Source organism: Microcaecilia unicolor, chromosome 5 (assembly GCF_901765095.1).
Source record: "Microcaecilia unicolor chromosome 5, aMicUni1.1, whole genome shotgun sequence".
NCBI classification, from domain to species: Eukaryota; Metazoa; Chordata; class Amphibia; order Gymnophiona; family Siphonopidae; genus Microcaecilia; species Microcaecilia unicolor.
In genome coordinates, this window is record NC_044035.1 from 213,546,223 (window position 1) to 213,566,509 (window position 20,287).

A 20,287-nucleotide genomic window follows, 5' to 3' on the forward strand; every position below is an offset into this window, starting at 1 on the left:
ACCTTCAATCCCTGGCTCTCACGGCCTGGATGTTGAGGGCGTAGACTTCGCTGCGTTGGGTCTGTCTGAGGGTGTCTCCCGGGTCTTGCTTGCCTCTAGGAAGGATTCCACTAAAAAGAGTTACTTTTTCAAGTGGAGGAGGTTTGTCGTTTGGTGTGAGAGCAAGGCCCTAGAACCTCGTTCTTGCCCTGCACAGAACCTGCTTGAATACCTTCTGCACTTATCAGAGTCTGGCCTCAAGACCAACTCAGTAAGGAATCACCTTAGTGCGATTAGTGCTTACCATTATCGTGTGGAAGGTAAAGCCATCTCTGGAGAGCCTTTAGTCGTTCGATTCATGAGAGGCTTGCTTTTGTCAAAGCCCCCTATCAAGCCTCCTACTGTGTCATGGGATCTCAACGTCGTCCTCACCCAGCTGATGAAACCTCCTTTTGAGCCACTGAATACCTGCCATCTGAAGTACTTGACCTGGAAGGTCATTTTCTTGGTGGCAGTTACTTCAGCTCGTAGGGTCAGTGAGCTTCAAGCCCTAGTAGCTCATGCTCCATATACTAAATTTCATCACAACAGAGTAGTGCTCCGCACTCACCCAAAGTTCCTGCCGAAGGTGGTGTCGGAGTTCCATCTTAACCAGTCAATTGTCTTGCCAACATTCTTCCCCAGGCCGCATACCCGCCCTGCTGAACGTCAGTTGCACACATTGGACTGCAAGAGAGCATTGGCCTTCTACTTGGAGCGGACACAGCCCAACAGACAGTCCGCCCAATTGTTTATTTCTTTCGACCCTAACAGGCTAGGGGTCGCTGTCGGGAAACGCACCATCTCCAATTGGCTAGCAGATTGCATTTCCTTCACTTACGCCCAGGCTGGGCTGGCTCTTGAGGGTCATGTCACGGCTCATAGTGTCAGAGCCATGGCAGCGTCGGTGGCCCACTTGAAGTCAGCCACTATTGAAGAGATCTGCAAGGCTGCGACGTGGTCATCTGTCCACACATTCACATCTCATTACTGCCTCCAGCAGGATACCCGACGCGACAGTCGGTTCGGGCAGTCGGTGTTGCAGAATCTGTTTGGGGTGTAAATCCAACTCCACCCTCCAGGACCCGAATTTATTCTGGTCAGGCTGCACTCTCAGTTAGTTGTTCTTCGTAGGTCAATTTCTGTTGTACCCTCGCCGTTGCGAGGTTCAATTGACCTGGGTTCTTGTTTTGAGTGAGCCTGAGAGCTAGGGATACCCCAGTCGTGAGAACAAGCAGCCTGCTTGTCCTCGGAGAAAGGGTATGATACATACCTGTAGCAGTTGTTCTCCGAGGACAGCAGGCTGATTGTTCTCACCTACCCTCCCTCCTCCCCTTTGGAGTTGTGTGTTTCATATTTTATTGCTTGTCATTCAACTGGCGGGAGCGGTCGTGCACGGGCGGGAAGGCGGCCGCGCATGCGCGGTGGGCGTGGCCTGCGTGCCGACCGTCCCGCGAAGCTTCTTCCGGTTGGTGGGGGCTGCCGCGGACGTCAACCCAGTCGTGAGAACAATCAGCCTGCTGTCCTCGGAGAACAACTGCTACAGGTATGTATCATACCCTTTATCCTCCTTCCACCAGGTCTCAGTAATACCTATTATATCCAATTTTTCATTTAGTGCAATATATTCCAACTCTCCCATCTTATTGTTATAGATGTCTGCTTCCAGCTATAACTAAACATAAAACAAAATTGTATGTAAATTATATAACACTCCAACTGCACAGAATGGGGAAACTGAATTCTTCAGTGAGCTGGAGAGGATGTGAAGGGAAGGGGACCTTTGAATTATATGGTGAACTTGCCCAAAGATATAGAGATTTTAGAAAATGATTCGGTTTCAGACCTAAGTTTTTGCTGGGGTTTTCTACACATTCAGATTGATCAGTGGATTACTTCAATTAATATTGCATCTCTTGCTGGCAGCCAAATTAATGGACGTGCAGAGATGGAAGGATGAAGTGGGTCTTTTGACTACTGAATAGTGGAACAATGAAGGGAAGTTAATGGGTTATTTATTTGGATTTAGCTTCCAGTAAGTTACTATATATTTTATTGTCCCTGGAAGGCTTACAATCTAAGTCTGTACTTGAGGCAATGGAGGTTAATTGACTTGCCCAAGGTCATAAGGATCTGCAGTGGGAATTGAACCAGGCTTCCCTGGTTGTCAGGTTAGTGCTCTAACCACTAGGGAAACTGACCAAATTTTGTCAATATGGGAGCCTACTGATATATGCCTACCATAGATTAAATGAGTCTTTTTTACTGTCCAGCTGGGCTGTTTGCTGGATAATATCTGCTTGACCTGATTACATGTTGATGTTAACATGAAGATTGAGCCTATATATATTAATGTCCTCTTGGGATTTGAATTGTTGGTGTATAAGCTGTGTTCTATGATGGATGCTCATTTACAGGATTAATAAAAATATGACATTGTCAACACTATTGTTTCTCCGTTCTGAGATGCATTTCTTTGATATGGGCCAAAAGATATGTTTTGTTTTTTAATATATTTTTTAGAAACACCTTGTAAAAACAATCAAAACTACAATATCATCTCCATCAAACATTCCAAAATTACCTTAGAACAGTGACTCCCCCCCCCCCCCCCCCGCCACCAGGTAACCCATACAACAACATAGGTATCCCAGACAGGAGCCGTGACTAACAGTTGTCTAGAACTTAACATTCTTCCAAGTACCCTAAGGAACCCTGCTCATGAAAGGTCACCATATTTTTTCCATTTAGACAACATACCCATCCACCTGTTTTGCCCTCAAACATTCCATTTCACCAAGAAAACACAATTGAGTGAGCCACTTCAAGACTTGGGGGGGGGGGGGGGGGGGGGGGTCAAAGGAGATTTCTACTACAATGCCATCAGGAGTCTCACTCAGGGCTATTAGACATTCAGGGGCCTACGGCAGAAACCAGGGAGGGGACCAAAAGCTGCCCATACCTCCTTTAGCTTGAGGCACATTTAGGGGCCCCCTATGGTATGGGGGCCCAGACCAATTGCCCTGTTTCCCCACCCTCTAATGCCAACACTGGTCTTGCTGCACCAAGAGCATATGTAAGAAAAGAGTTTTGTATAGAAGTAAGGGCTATCACTCGCCAACGAAACAAAAAGACTGCCAAATCCAAGGGGATAGGTTGTCCCAGCCAATAAGAAAGCCAAGCTTGAATTGTTTTCTAGAACACTGTTGGTTTCCAGCAGCTTCATCAAAGATGTCCCCATTGTTCCTCGCTCCCTACCATGATACCAACAGACCAATGGAATTGCTGGAAACACATGATGGTGTCTTACCAAGGTCAAGCACCAGTGATATATCACTTTTACCACATTCTCCTTCAAATTCACTGCAGTTGGTCCCTAGGCCAAAATGGACTCCATAACTTTCTATATATCATTATCATATAGGACCCCCGGCACTGACTCCCATCTCTGCCTATGCATCAAAGTAACCAGCATATGGTCTCTGAAGTATCTATACACCGCTGTAATTAGCCATCTAATACCCACAGAGTCTTCACACAATTCCTCTAAAAAGGCCTCTTCCCAAAACAGCAGAGATTTAATAGACTGAGGTGATAACATATGAATCACCATACTGTATGCCAAGGAATCTGTCACCGGTAGACCATATGTACAAGATAGACTCTCATAAGAATAAAACTTGTCATCCACCAACTGCTCCAAAGTTTTCAGGCCCTTCCTAGCCCACTGACTAAACATCAAAGCATTTATGTTAGGTGCAATTAACAAACAAGCCAAGATAGATGTATGTCTTGAAGGCAAAATATCAGCGCCTTGGTACATTATGTACCAACAATAAAAAGTTGAATGTATGGTAGGACAGGTGTCTACCTGTAACTGATTATAACAATCAGGAAGCCATAAAAGATGTGCCAAGAGTACCGAATCCTGTCAGCACTTGATCGAAAGCAACCCACTGTTTATGAGGTTAAGCCTGAAAACATTCCACTGCTGTATGAAGGTGCACTGCCTTGTAATAAGCAACCATATTCGGCACCCCTAAACCACCCCATTTCCAGTCCTAATATAATATACTCTTCGGTAGTCTGTTTTGTTTTTTTGTTTTTTAATGCCAGAAAACTATTATCCTATCCTGTAAGGAAGTCTGGCTCAATATGTCATGATAGGCAATACCTGGAACAAGTACATCAATCTTGGCAATACATTTATCTTTATTGTGGCAATCCTACCAAATCACGAACGCTCCAAGACATCCCAACACTACAAATCCAACTTAAGCTCCTTTAATAAAAGAAGACTAGTTTGTTTGAAACAGATCTTTGTAAGCCAGAGTAATATTCACATCCAAGTATCTAATACTAGATTGAACCCAAGCAAAGGAGACACACAAATTCTGTATCATCACAAGAGATATCCCTACAGCAAAGGCCTCTGTTTTGGTAACATTAATTAATTAATTAATCTCAAATCCTGATAATGCTGCATACTGCTGAATATTCTTAAACAAACTGGGTAAGAGGGGCTTGGTCAGGGTAAGGAACAAGTCATCCATGAATAAAGCAATGTCACCCCCACCCCACCCTCTAATGCCAACACTGGTCTTGCTGCACCAAGAGCATATGTAAGAAAAGAGTTTTGTATAGAAGTAAGGGCTATTCAACCCCTGAAATATCAGGATTGTCTTGAACAGTTACCAAAAGAGGCTCCATCACCAAGGCAAGCAGGGGCAAGAGGGAGAATTTCCTCTGTTTACTCGTACGCAAGCCCTAGGACTAGTATATAACACTGCAACCCATCTACAAAAGAAGGGGCCAAAACTATAGCTCCCCAACACCCTAAGCATACAACTCCAATCATGTGGTCAAAAGCTTTTATTGCATCTATAGCCAACATTCAAGTCAGTATTGCCTTAATATGAACCACACACACATCATCTGCCTTTCTCCAGCCCCCCCCCCCCCCCCCCCATGAAACACACACACAGTATCCTGCCTTTCTCCAGTCCCTCCCCATGACACATACTCACTCTCCGCACTATCATCTCTTTGTTGCAGCTGGTCATCCCTCTCCTTTTGCATCCAAGCATCCTTCTGTCTATGACCGTCACTTTTTCTACCTGTTTGGAAACTTTAAGGTCATTAGACACAATCACCCCCAAGTCCTGTTCTTCCTTCGTACACAGAAGCGCTTCACCCCCTATATTGCACTGTTCCCTCGGATTCTTGTGACCCAAGTACATAACCCTGCATTTTTTAGAATTAAATCTTAATTGCAAATATTGGACCATTCCTCAAGTTCGCTAGGTCCTTCCTCATCTCATCCATACCCTCCGGGGTGTCCACCCTGTAGCACAGTTTGGTATCGTCTGCAAAGAGACAAATCTTACCTTACAGCTCTTCCGCATTATCACTCACAAAGAAATTTAAAAAGAGCCAATCCCAGGACCGATCCCTGCGGCACTCCACTGATAACATTCCTATCTCCAGAGCAAGCTCCATTTACCACCACCCTCTGTCTCCTGTTCAACCAATTTTTAACCCAATCAGTTACTCTAGGTCCCATACAGAGGGTACTCAGTTTATTTATGAGTCACCTGTGCGGAACCATGTCAAAGGCTTTGCTAAAATCTAAGTACACCACATCTAGTGACCCCACCCACATCCAACTGTTTGGACACCCAGTCAAAGAAATCAATCAGATTTGTCTGACACGACCTGCCTCTAGTGAAGCCATTCTGCCTAGGGTCCTGAATTCCATTCAATTCGAGAAACCTCACAATCCTCCTCTTTAGAGTTGTTTCCATTAGTTTACTGACCACCAAAGTCAGACTAACAGGTCTGTAATTCCCAACCTCCTCCTTATTTCTTTTACAAAAGGACCACATCCACCCTTCTCTAGTCCTCCAGGACCACTCCGGACTCTAAGGAAGCATTGAAGAGGTAACTCAGCAGAGCCGCTAGAACTTCTCCAAGTTGCTTGAGCACCATCGCATGTATCCCATCAGGCACCATCGTTTGTTTACTTTTAGTTTAGCTAGCTCCTCACAAACATAGTCCTCTGAGAACGGGTCTTGGTCTACCATACATCCATCCCCATTTACATTTGTTTTCTGCAGTCTTTCCCCCAGTCTTTCATCTGTGAACACAGAACAGAAATAGTTGTTAAGCAGTTCAGCATTATCCTTGTCAGCTTCCACATATTCCTCCCCCTCATCTTTGAGCCTCACAATGCTGTTATGGCACTTCCTCCTGTCACTTATATATCCATCTTTCTGCAGCCCATCATGGCACACACACATTTCCTCCATCTTTTTCCAGCCCCCCACCCCAACACACACACACCATCCCGCCTTTCTCCTGGCACAAACACCAGACTGTATTTTTTGCAAGATGGCTCTCAAGAAAATCAAGCTGTATTCATTTAGGACTGGGAAGAATTCTTGGGGAAATTCCCTATACAAAGCCATCAGGAGTAGGGCTCTTGCCCAGAGGTAAGGTCCTAATCACAATGTTGAATTCCTCTCCTAAAATTGGAGCTTTCAGAGCTGCTGCTGCTGCCCTAGCATCCACCTGTGGGGGCAAATGTCTTGGTCAAAGACATTTGCCAAGAGTATAATACACACGCTTTAAACACTGTATATATACTACTACTACTATATATTTCTATACTACTACTAGACATATGCAGCTCTGTTCATTGAACATGTAAGAGACAGTACCTGCTTGACAGAGCCTACAATCTAATCAAGACAGACAAATAGGACAAATAAGAGATAAGAGAATTACTTAAGGTGGGAATGATAAAACAGATATATGTACTGAACAAGTGAGTAGGCGTTAGGAGTTAAAAGCAATCTCAAAAAGGTGGACTTAGTCTAGATTTGAAGACAGCCAAAGCCGGAGCTTGATGTACCGATTCAGTAAATCTATTCCAGGCGTATGGTGCAGCAAGATAAAAGGAATGGAGCAGAAGGGTACAGATAAGAGAGATTTACCCAATGAACAGAGTTCCCTGGGAGGAGTGTAGGGAAAGATAACAGTGGAGAGGTACTGAGGAAGTGCAGAGTGAATGTACTTGTAAGTCAATAAGAGAAGTTTGAACTGTATACAGAAACAGATAGGGAGCCAATGAAGAGACTTTAGGAAAGGGCTAATAGCATAGTGACACTGGCAAAATGTAAGTTGTACAGCAGAATTTTGAACAGAATGAAGGGGACAGAGATGACTTAGTGGGAGACCTGTGAGAAGCAAGTTGCAGCAGTCTAAGTGTGAGATAAGAATGTGGATAAGAGTTTTGGTAGTGTGCTCAGAAAGGAAGGGATGAATTTTCATGATGTTATAAAAAGAAATGACAGGTTTTAGAAGTCTGTTGGAAATGTGCAGAGAAGGAAAGAGGAATCAAAGATGACACCAAAGCTAATGAGACAGGGAGAATGATTCACAGAGACAGAGAATGGGGGAAGAAGAGAGGTGGGTTTAGGGGGAAGATAAGAAGCTCAGTCTTGGCCACGTTTAGTTTCAGATGGCAGTGAAGACATTCAGGCAGCAATGTCAGACAACCAGGTTGAGTCTTGGGTCAGGATTTCTGCTGAAATTTCTAGTGTGGAGAGAGAAATCTGGGAGTCATCAGCATAAAGGCGATACTGAAAACCATGGGAGGAAATCAGAGCACCAAGGAAAGAAGTGAAGAAGATGTCCCAAGACAGAGCCCTGAGGTATACCAACTGATAGTGGGATAGAAGTGGAGGAGGATCCACCAGAGCATCAGCTGTGCAAAACTCCTCTACTATCTCTTTACTACCAATCATAGAATGCACTTAAGAACATCTTACTTACTCCACTGCCAAAAGATGCTAAGAAAAGCACAATGGACCTAACCAACTATCGCCCAGTAGCATCCATTCCACTCATAACCAAACTCATGGAGGGCATAGTGACGAAACAACTCTCTGATTACCTAAATAAACACTCAATTCTGCACGAGTCTCAATCAAGATTTCGGTCAAATCACAGCACCGAAACAGTACTAGTATCTGCAATGAACTCATTCAAACAAGCAATTGCAACTGGTAACAACATACTCCTCCTACAATTCGACATGTCCAGCGCCTTCGACATGGTTAATCATGGAATACTACTACATATACTAGAATACTTCAGAGTAGGAGGTACAGTTCTCAAATGGTTCAAAGGATTCCTGACCACAAGATCATAGAAAAGTAACAACGAATGCAGATATATCACCCCCATGGATACCTGAATGTGGAGTTCCCCAAGGTTCCCCCCTATCACCAACTCTCTTCAACCTAATGATGATACCTCTAGCCAAACTTTTAGCCAATCAAAACCTTAATCCCTACATATATGCTGACGATGTCACGATTTACATCCCATTCAAACATTATCTAAATGAAATCACCAAAGAGATCAACCAAAGCATCCAAATCATGCACTCCTGGGCAGAGAAAACACAATGTCTAGTACTCACCTCACAATACAACAAAAACAACTACTCCACCATAACCACACCATACTGTTCTCTCCCCGTCGCAGAAAATCTAAAACTTCTTGGAGTTACCATTGACCGAAACCTCACACTCGATGCTCACGTGAAGAACACAACGAAAAAGATGTTCCACTCTATGTGGAAACTCAAAAGAGTAAAACCTTTCTTCCCGAGATATATCTTCCATACCCTGGTACAATGGTAATAAGTCACCTGGACTACTGTAACGCATTGTACGCTGGCTGTAAAGAACAGACTATTAAAAAACTCCAAACAGCCCAGAATACCGCCGCCAGACTCATATTTGGAAAAACTAAATATGAAAGTGCAAAACCCCAAAGAGAGAAACTTCACTGGCTCCCACTCAAGGAACACGTTGCGTTCAAAATATGCACGATTGTACACAAAATCATCCACGCAGACGCCCCAATCTACATGCTAAACCTTGTGGACCTGCCTCCCAGAAACGCCATAAGATCATCCCGCAAATTTCTCAATCTGCACTTCCCTAGCTGTAAAGGACTAAAATACAAGCTGATACATGCCACCACCTTCTCTTACATGAGCACGCAGTTGTGGAATGCATTACCTACAGCCCTGAAAGCTATTGACAAAATAACCAACTTCCGCAAATCTTTGAAGACACATCTCTTCAACAAGGCCTACAAAGAGAACCCATAGCCTTACAAAATTACATCACCAATTCACCCAGTTATTAAAGTCCACCTTCTATCCTGCCTAACACCTTTCTTCTTTCTTCCCTCACTTAATCTTTGTGCATTACTAATTGTATCTGATATCATGGAATGATTATGTCATAACCAAACTCTGTAAGCCACATTGAGCCTGCAAATAGGTGGGAAAATGTGGGATACAAATGCAATAAATAATAATAAGTATTGTCATACTGAGACAGACCGAACCATCCATCAAGCTCAGCATCCTGTTTCCAACAGTGGCCAATCCAGGTTACAAGTACCTGGCAAGATCCCACAACAATACAATACATTTTATGCTGCTTATCCTAGAACTAAGAAGTGGATTTTCCCCAAGTCCATTTTTTTTGTTCAATTATTTTTATTGAATTTTAACAAAGTGATAACAAAAGTATTCAATTATGACAAACTTAACAGTTGACACGTTAAGACATTATAAACCAGCTTATAGAGTGCACAGTAAGCTTATGGACTTTTCTTTTAGGAAACTATCTAAACCTTTTTTAGAAACCCACTAAGCTAACAGAGTTTACTACATTCTCTGGCTACTAATTCCACAGTTTAATTATACGTTGAGTGAAGAATTATTTTCTCCAATTCATTTTAAATTTACTACTTTGTAGCTTCACTACCTGCCCTCTAGTCCTAGTATTTTTGGAAAGAGTAAACAAGTAATTCTCGTCTACCTGTTCCACTCCACTCATTACTTTATAGACCTCTATCATCTCCACTCAGCTGTCTTTTCTCCATGCTGTAGAACCCTGGCCTACCTCTGACAGCTTATGCCAGTAGTGCGCAGGTTTGTCACCATGTTCATAGTAGTTCTGTTTAGTTTAACGCCAAGCTTGTTGTATATGGGAAACCTTCAAGGCTTTAAGTTCATCTCAAGTGATTCAGTTTAGCATAAGTATGTCAAATACAGTCCATCTTATGCTGCCTGTATTTGTGTGATGAGAAGTGCTTGCTGATAAGAACATAAGAGTAGCCATATTGGGTCAGACCAAAGGTTCATCTAGCCCAGTATCCCGTTTCCAACAGTGACCAAGCCAGATTGCAAGTACCTGGCAGAAACCGAAACCGTGGCAACATTCCATGCTACCAATCCCAGGGCAAGCAGTTGCTTCCCATGTCTGTCTCAATAGCAGACTATGGACTTTTCCTCCAGGAATTTGTCCAATCCTTTTTTAAACCCAGATATGCTAACCGCTGTTACCACATCCTCTGGCAAAAAGTTCCAAATCTTAACTATTCGCTGAGTGAAAAAATAATTCCTCCTATTTGTTTTAAAAGTATTTCCATGTAACTTCCTTGAGTGTCCCCCAGTCTTTTTACTTTTGGAATGAGTAAAAAATGGATTTACTTCTACTCATTCTACACCACTCAGGATTTTGTAGACCTCAATCATATCTCCGCGCATCAGTCTTTTCCAAGCTGAACAGCCCTAACCTCTTCAGCCTTTCCTCATATGAGAGGAGTTCCATCTCTTTATCATTTATCTCTCTTCTCTGAGCTATTTCTAATTCCGCTACATCTTTTTTGAGATACGGCGACCAGAACGGAACGCAATACTCAAGGTGAGGTCGCATCATGTAGTGATACAGAGGCATAATAATATTTTCAGTCTTATTCACCATCCTTTTCTTAATAATTCCTAGCATCCTGTTTGCTATATACTCTAACTCTCCCATGTTATTTTTTAGGCTTCTAGCATTTGTATACAGGCACTTCAAATTGTGTTTATTCTTTGGATCTAGAAGCTGCTTAGAAGTTGACAGGGATAATGTGCATCCTTTATCCTGCTCTCTCATTTAAGCACACCCGGTTTACTTTAAAGCATTGCTGAAACCTCTCTATTGGGATTCCCTACATGTCCTTTTTCAATAGTATCCTTCAAGGATATTCCACACTGAACCATGCACTCCTGGCCAACAGTTGACTCCTCCCCCACCCCCATTCTAGTTTAAAAGCTGCTCTATCTCCTTTTTGAAAGTTAGCGCCAGCAGCCTGGTTCCATCCCAGTTAAGGTGGAGCCCATCCTTTTGGAACTGCTTCCACCTTTCCCAGAATGTTGCCCAGTTCCTAACAAATCTAAATCCATCATCCTTGCATCATCGTTTAAACCACGTATTGAGACTTCGGAGCTCTGCTTGATTTTGGGTGCTGTGTGTGGAACAGGAAGCATTTCTGAAAATGCTACCCTGGAGAATCTGGACTTCAGCTTTCTACTAAGAGCCTAAATTTGGCTTCCAAAACCTGCCTCTTTAAGCAGCCTTAAAGGTATCCTATTGCAGTGATGGGGTGCATGCATCTGAGGGATAATGGTCTGAAATTTTGATAAAGATTAGCTGTCAAAAATCTTTCTTCTTGATCATTGTACTATTGAGTTTCCTGGGTCTCTAAGCCCCTACTCCAGACCCCAGAGGTTCAAAGTGGTTCCAATCATGTGATGATCTGAGTGAACACAAGAAAAAATACCCATAGAAACATGACTCGTCAGGAGCTTTGGGCTATAAATTTACTCTGATTCCCAAAATCCAAGCAACCTTCAAGAGCTGCTTCTACTATCTGCGACAACTATGCTGCCTCTTTCCTTGCATGAGAAAGAAAATCTTATCCCCCAGTTGCGCATGCCATCATATCATCAAGACTAGATTACTGTAATGTACTTTACAACAGAGGCGTAGCCAGGTTTTGATCTCAGGGGGAGCAGACTTTTATAAAGGTGCCGGTTGGTGTCAGCTAGACAGCAGTGTCTGTGTTGTTGCTCAGGGGCTGTGGCGGGCAACAATTAATACAGACTGTCTCGGTTACGTCCTGCCTACAAGGAAACAGTAAGTTACATCAGGAGGCAGGACACAGAACAGGTCCCTGGACTGGCCAGAGCAGGCAACCTAACCTGTCTTCTTAACTTCAAATAAAAATATTCAAATTGTGACCACCACCATCACCTCAGGAATAGCACACCCAGTCCTTCCACTGCTAGACACCTTGTTTAAATCAAGATGGACTTTTGTTTGTGTGGTGACTCTACAGGATGTGAAGAACACTAGTCTTGAGCATTTTTATTTTGGGTGACAAGGGCCTACTTTCAAATAGGGCTAGACAATTTGTGAAATAACACAAACCCCTGCAAAAGACACCCAAAACCTATACTGAAAACTTACCACACCATAACAGCCCTAACCGATCTATGAAAAGACAGTGCTAGAAATATTACAGTGGTACCTAGAGAAGTGTTTCCCTAGGTGGTCCTGGAGTACCCCCTTGCCATTCTGCATGAAAAAGATTTGAATGTAATGGAGGCAGTATATGCAAATCAATGTCATGCATATTTATTGTGGATATCCTGAAAACCTGACTGGCAAGGGGGTACTCCAGAACTGCCCTAGAACACAAAACTTACCACACCATAACAGCCCTAACCCACCTATCAGAAGACAGTGATTATATATATATATATATATTTTTTTTTTTTTTTTTTTTTACATTACACTGGGCTCTGGAGCACCAATATACCTACTATTGGGAAACTGGAACAAGCTGCACTGTTACACATTCCTACACAGATACTACATGCTAGCAGAATCCTTCACCTCAGTCACACATGCAGAACATGGACAGACCCTCATCTATATAACATAAGAGTGGCCATATTGGGTCAGACCAATGGTCCATCTAGCCTAGTATCCTGTTTCCAATGTGGCCAACCCAGGTCACAAGCACCTGGCAGAAACCCAAATTGTGACAACATTCCATGCTAACAATCTAATGCAGAATAGGGAGCCACAAAAAAAACCCCCCAACAACAACAACAAAAATTGAAATAGAGACCCCCCCCCCACAAGGAAGCCAGACTAAACAGTGCAATACTGGTAAAAAAAAAAAAAAAGAGAGAGAGACAGAAATGCATTTTCTCATGTACATTTTACAAAGCAGGTACATCTCAGTCCTTACAAAGTATTACATAAAAATAATTTTTTTCTACCTTTGTTGTCTGGGAATTTGGCTGGTCCCAGTCTTTTTTTTCCATGTTCCATGAGTCAGCCTTACAAATTCTTTTCCAGGTTGCCTTTCCATTTCTTCTCTCACCTCATCTTCTTCCTTTCCTTCTCTACATCTGTCTCCAAGTGCACCATCCCTTTTGCCTCTGCACCACTATTTTTCCTGTCCAGCATCTCCTTTCTGTGTCCCTTGTCCCTATCCTGCCCCCAAGTTTAGCATCTGCCCTTTCTGTGTCCCAATCTCCCCCCCTTTTCAGCACAAGCCTACCTGGTCTCCTCATCTCCCCCTTTCCAGCATCTGCCATCCCGGTGTCCCCACCTCTCCCTTTTTCTAACATTGTCCTGTGTCCCCATCTTCCCAGCATTACCCTGTTACCATCTTCCCCCTTTTCCAGCATTACCTCTTTGTCCCCATCTCACCCCTTTTTCACCATTGTCCCCATATCCCCCTTCCACTGGTGCCCCTCTGTGTCCCTATCTCCTCCTCCCCTTTTCAGTAGTGTCCCTATCTCCTCACCTTTCCAGTAGTGCCCCTCTGTGTCCCTATCTCCTCCCCCTTTCCAGTAGTGCCTTCTCTTTGTCCCTATCTACTCCCCCATTTCCAGTAGTGCCCCTGTGTCCCTATCTCCTCCTCCCCCTTTCCAGTAGTGCCCCTCTGAGTCCCTATCTCCTCCTCCCCTTTGTGTCCCTATCTACTCCCCCCTTTCCAGTAGTGCCCCTGTGTCCCTATCTCCTCCTCCCCCTTTCCAGTAGTGCCCCTCTGTGTTCCTATCGTGCCCGTGTCCCTATCTCCTCCTCCCCCTTTCCAGTAGTGCCCCTCTGTGTCCCTATCTCCTCCTCCCTCTTTCCAGTAGTGCCCTCTTTGTGTCCCTATCTCCTCCTTGCTTGTTTTGAACTGAACGGTGCACGGGGGGGGGGGGGGGGGGGGGGGGGGAATAGATTACTCAAATTGGCTTCACCCTCTCTTCTGCCCGTCTCTCCTGTCTGTATGGTCACTTTTTACTTCCCGAAGCATTCTCCCTCCGGCACCGGCGATTCACAGTCATCCTGCCAGCATCGGGGCTTCTCCTCCTCAGGCGCATCCCGCCTACCCTAACCAGCTTCCTGTTTTCCACAGAGGTGGGACGCGCCTGAATAGGAGAAGCCCCGACGCTGGCAGGCTGGCTGTGAATCGCCGGTCCCGGAGGGAGAACGCTTCGGGAAGTAAAAGTGACCTCGCGGACGGGAGAGCGCGGGCAGAAGAGATAGCAAAAAATGAACGACTCGGGAGGGAGCAGAAAAAAAATGTTTATTGGTTTGAGGCGCATAGGCGCCATTTTTTAAAAGTAGGGGAGCGACCGCTCCCCCTGCGCCCCACCTGACTACGCTTCTGCTTTACAATGGTCTCACTACAAAGAGTCTGCACCAGCTCTAATTAATTCAGAATGCTGCAGTAAGACTCAGAGAAGGCTGCAAGCAACGTGATCACATCAAACCATTTTTGCAAAGTCTACCAGTACAATACAGGGCTAAATTTAAAACTCTATGTCTGATCTTCAAGGCCATTAAAGGAATTGGCCCCGAATACTTGAAGATCAGGACAACCCTCTACACACCTCCAAGGACACTAAGGTCCTCCCAAGGGGTATCCCTAACCACACCCTCTCCAAAAGACATTACACAATATGATATCCGCAAGCAAACCTTCTGTGGAGTAGCTCCCACGCTCTGGAAAGCACACCCTGAAAGGCTCCACGTAACACAAGCCTATCTCTACTTCAGGAAGCAGGTGAAAGCTTGGCTCTTCAAACAGGCCTTTAATGGAAGAAGTAACTAACTTCTTAGTCTCACACAAACACAAGGAGTGACACAGGCTGCAGCAGGACATGCTTAACAACTCCAACCCTAGCTGAGATAACATTTAATCATCTAACGTCAAGTGCAACTTTCTTCACCTTATTTTCTAAATCCTCTTACTCTCTTACCTATCTATATATTTCTTCTTTGCTTATTCCCTACGCTGTCTATTAAAACGTTCTATTACATATTGTGTTGACACTGTAAGTAGTATACTATGCCATACTTTGTTATTTGAATATTTTTACTGCTTTTGCTCGATTTATTCTTACTGTACACTGACTTAAGTGAATTCTTTCAAGAAGGCGGTAAATAAAGCCTAATAAATAAATAAAAATAAACGAAAAGATTAATCCAGCTGTAGTTACATTGATCTGAATAACAGGGTAGATATTTAGCATGGTTGAAGCAGGCAGCAGAGGCTCCTGCCCTCTTCAACTACGCCAAGTGAGCTGGCTGCCAATATTCAGCAGCACTTAGAAGTGCTGCTGAATATTGGCACTAACCAGCCATGTAAAAGTTAGCTAGAAAATGGGAGTGGAGTATGTGGGAACTGGCTTTATTCAGTGCTGGTGTCCGCATAGCTAAGTAGGCAGATAGGAGTCACAAAAAGCAGTCCTAACTTTGGCAGCTTAGCTATGCGGGTGCTGGCACTGAATATCAGCCGGCATCCACATAATTTCCAGGTACTGGTTTTCAGCTGATTTTCCTTCCTTCTCGCCCTCCTTTCCACCCCTCCCCACCCCCCCCCCCCCTCGTGACCCCCCTAAAATGAGAAGCCGCTCTTAAATGCTCAAACCCCCATCGCAAGTAGACTCCCATCCCAAACTCCTCACCCTGGGAAAGGGTTCCCTCTGCCACCTGTATATGGTTCACTCCTGCCCCGATGCCCATTAGACTACCAGGGTCCACCATACGATCCGGTGGCAAACTCTTGGCTGGTCATGCTCAGATATTCAATGCTGGTGCCTGGCATGGCCTAGCATTGAATATTTGGGTCTAATTTGGCCAGCGATGGTCAGCACATGAAAAAACGCTGACTGATACCAGCTGAGTATTGACCCGAACAAGTATAATCCCTACTAAAGTATCATGCCATATATCTCTAAGCATGTGGAGGGTAATTTTTTTTTTTTTAAGGGAGCATGTCATTTAAGCAGTAAAGTACACACTCACTTTGGTAGACATATGTTCACATAAATGGTCTCTTATAAAATACCAACCAATAAAAAAGTATGCTCTTTGAAATGACAGTGCACACTTTATCAGTGGGTGTGCACTGGGGTGAAGTTTAGGCGGAGCATGCAAGTATGAGCGTAGATTATAAAATACTATAATTTAGGCGCATACTTGAAAAATATTGGTAAAAATATTTACACTAGTTCTATAGCAGGTATAAGCTAGCATTTTATAAAGAAAGGTAGGCATCTACTTGTTTTTATAAAATACCCTGAACATAGGCACCTTAAAAAGTGCTTTAAATAGGCACCCCCTTATAAAATTAGGTAAGGAATCCCTGCTGGTACAGATATTCTATGCAGAGCACAAGTAGATCACCCATCAGTATAAAGGGTAAAGGATCATGGATTTGATATACCACCTTTCTGTGGTACAACATTTATTACATGCAGGTACTCTTTGTACCTAGTGAGTTCACAATCTCAGTTTTTGTACCTGGAGCAATGGAGGGATAAGTGGCTTGCTCAGATTCACAAGGAGCTACAGTGATAACTGAACCCAGTTCCCTGGCTTGACTTGGCCACTGCTGAAAACAGGATACTGGCCTGAAGGGACCTTTTCTCTGACACAGTATGGCAGTTCTTATGTCCTTAAGTACTCTGTATGATTTGAACCCTGCCCCCCCCCCCTCCAGTTGAGGAGTAGCCTAATGGTTAGTGCAGTGGGCTGTGAACTAATCATTAGGCTACTCCTCAACTGGAGGGGGGGGGCAGGGTTCAAATCATACAGAGTACTTAAGGACATAAGAACTGCCATACTGTGTCAGACAAAAGGTCCCTTCAGGCCAGTATCCTGTTTTCAACAGTGGCCAAGTCAAGCCAGGTCACAAATACCTGGCAGGATCTCAAAAAAAGAAGCTAAGGGGAGGAAAATGTTAACAAGAAGAGTGATTATTTGTAATACTCTTTTTTTCTCTCCAGACAAATGGAATGGCACAATTTATTTTAACACTTGCTGAGCAGTTATCTGTTTTCAAAATTCTAATATATCTCTGGTTTTACACTATCCAGATTGTATTTACCATTGACCAAAGAAATTGAATTATATCCTGCTGTGCAAACAGAATAATTAAGGATATAGCAGAAAATTAAACGTACAAGTTAGGAAGCTCATATATCCATCTGAAAAGATGGACAGCTACACAACAGTACAAGATCTCCCATTATTAAATATTACTATAAAGCCTTTACTTGTCAGAATCTTTAAGCTATTTTCATCCAGTACCTTTAAATCTACTCACAGTCAGTGTTCTGAACAGTATCACAAACGAACAGGTGTGGCTCCTGTACTGAAGCACACAAAACTGCAGCCTTAGGGCCCGTTTACTAAGCTGCACTACAGGTAAACTAGCGGTTTTAGCGTGAAAAATTAGCATGCGCTAAAGCTAGAGACACCTAGGGAATATATGGGTGTCACTAGTGTTTAGCGCACGCTAATTTTAGTGCATGCCAAAAACACTAGTGCACCTTAGTAAACAGGGCCCTCAGTCATAGCACCAGCCTCATGTTAATCACCTGCTTAGCACGGCTATGATCACAGGCATAAGGGTTCTGCAAGGCAGTCGACTGCATAGTTTTGTTACATTAAGATCAACCTTTCACTGATAAAACACAAGTACTACTATTTGTCAAGTATACTATAGAAACGCTACAATATGCATAAGTGTGCAGTTTTGTTATAAATAAATGAGAATCTAGAATTACATAATACAAATAGGAAAACCTGTTATAAAATGACAAGCTGCAATAGCAGTGTGGCTATTCATGTTTTCCTTGACATCATCCCCCTTTATCCCAGAAATGTGTACCTCGACCCATGACAATAGCATGCCCCACTCCTACATTTTCATATGTTATTTCCATGTCACTCACCTAACCCCTCCTTAATCTGGCAAAGGCAAGATCTGGAGGAGTAGTAGTAGAGCCCAGTCACCCATGTCCCTGGTCACGATGAACGCTGACATGCGACACACACACACAGAGATAAAGAGAGATAGGAGAGAGTACCTTGGTGCTAGGAAGTTCTTTAGCTTTGGATTCAAAAAGATGTCCCATTTTATCAGCATCCACAGCAATTTTTTCCAGGGAAGTCCACACTGTATTTTGACCAAATTTGCCACATCTAGAGCTAACAGGCTGTTTCAGTTCTTTCCAAAAGAGTTTCAGTGTCTTTCTTTTCTTATCAGGAAGTGAATTTTGGACCTGGGAGGATGATAAAAATCCAGGAGGAAGGGGTGGAGGAAGAGGTAAAGAAATACCCTTCTGTGTGGGTGGTGGAAGAGAGCCAGGTGGTGGCAGAGGTGGTGGTGGGGGGCAACCCGGTGGTGGTGGAGCAGGTGGAGGTAATATGGATGGGGAAAGCATGTCAGAAAGTGATGATGCAGTGAAGTTAGGAAGTGGAGGGGGGAAACTTAAACTTGTTTCCATGGGTAACACATCCAAAACATCAAAATCATCTTCTTCACCCAAGTCTGTAAAATCCAAGTCATTAATCTTTAATTCTTGTTGGCTTGATGCCTTCTGATCCCAGACAAATTCAGACTCCCTTTTAAATGGAGTCATTTGTGCTTTTTCTAAATTTCTGGAATTTATTTCTGCATCTATGCTGTACTGAGCCCTCAGAGCTTTAGGCTCAGTTTCTGAATACAGTTCTGTTTCACTGCTCTCCTCCCTAGCTTTGGTTTGGAGGCTAGAGCTCAATCTGTTTTCCCTGGACTGTAATAAAGTTTTGTTGTGCATATGACTGGGTAAATCATCATCTTGGTTCACTTCAAAAGAACTGGTTTTGTTTTTGGCAAACAGCATGTCCAGCATAAATTTCTTGTCAGTTGAGATGGTACTACAGTGTTCAACATTAGACTGATGAAGGCAACTCAGACCTGCAGAAAACATTAACACAATTAGTTGCTTGCTTCACAGAGATTTCTACATAGGCATTGTTATCAAATGTACAATATGTTTTACTAAAATCTTTATAAACATTTAAAAAATGCTAAAAATAATGTATTAAAGACCATCAGAGGTGAAACAATTCACATGAGCTATATAACTTAATCACTCATGGCTCACCACAGTCTTCATTGGTCCTTTATTTTAGTAAATGCTTGCATTAAGATATTTTCAGTGACATCAAAAGGATTCTCCCTGATCATTTTCGTTAGCCTTTATAATCTTTACAAAAACTGTGAAACACTTATGTTAATAACCTGAGGACCAGCTACTACTCTGTACCCCAAAGCATCCAATCCCCTTAAACCTCTTTCCTCCACCCCCAAGTGCAGCTCCCTAGAAAGAAGACTGACAAAGAATCTCACTGCTGTGACATTCTCCAGTTAGTGCCCGAGTAAATCGAGGGGTGGAGTCGAGGCAGAGCCAGGAATTATCCAATGCTGCTACTTGGATAGCTACTCAATCATGTCAGACTGTGTATAATGCCATACTAATTACAGTGGGGGAAATAAGTATTTGATCCCTTGCTGATTTTGTAAGTTTGCCCACTGACAAAGACATGAGCAGCCCATAATTGAAGGGTAGGTTATTGGTAACAGTGAGAGATAGCACATCACAAATTAAATCCGGAAAATCACATTGTGGAAAGTATATGAATTTATTTGCATTCTGCAGAGGGAAATAAGTATTTGATCCCCCACCAACCAGTAAGAGATCTGGCCCCTACAGACCAGGTAGATGCTCCAAATCAACTCGTTACCTGCATGACAGACAGCTGTCGGCAATGGTCACCTGTATGAAAGACACCTGTCCACAGACTCAGTGAATCAGTCAGACTCTAACCTCTACAAAATGGCCAAGAGCAAGGAGCTGTCTAAGGATGTCAGGGACAAGATCATACACCTGCACAAGGCTGGAATGGGCTACAAAACCATCAGTAAGACGCTGGGCGAGAAGGAGACAACTGTTGGTGCCATAGTAAGAAAATGGAAGAAGTACAAAATGACTGTCAATCGACAAAGA

The 20,287-nt window shown here is 43.4% G+C and overlaps 1 protein-coding gene across 1 annotated transcript in view; it reads right to left on the minus strand.

Moving 5' to 3' along the window:
* Nucleotides 1-20,287, minus strand: part of FHOD1 (formin homology 2 domain containing 1) — a 586,414-nt gene that overhangs the window by 151,621 nt on the left and 414,506 nt on the right. Inside the window, exon 13 of the mRNA XM_030203753.1 lies at nucleotides 18,323-19,194. Coding sequence (XP_030059613.1) covers nucleotides 18,323-19,194 — 872 coding nt within the window. The remainder of the gene's footprint in view (nucleotides 1-18,322; nucleotides 19,195-20,287) is intronic.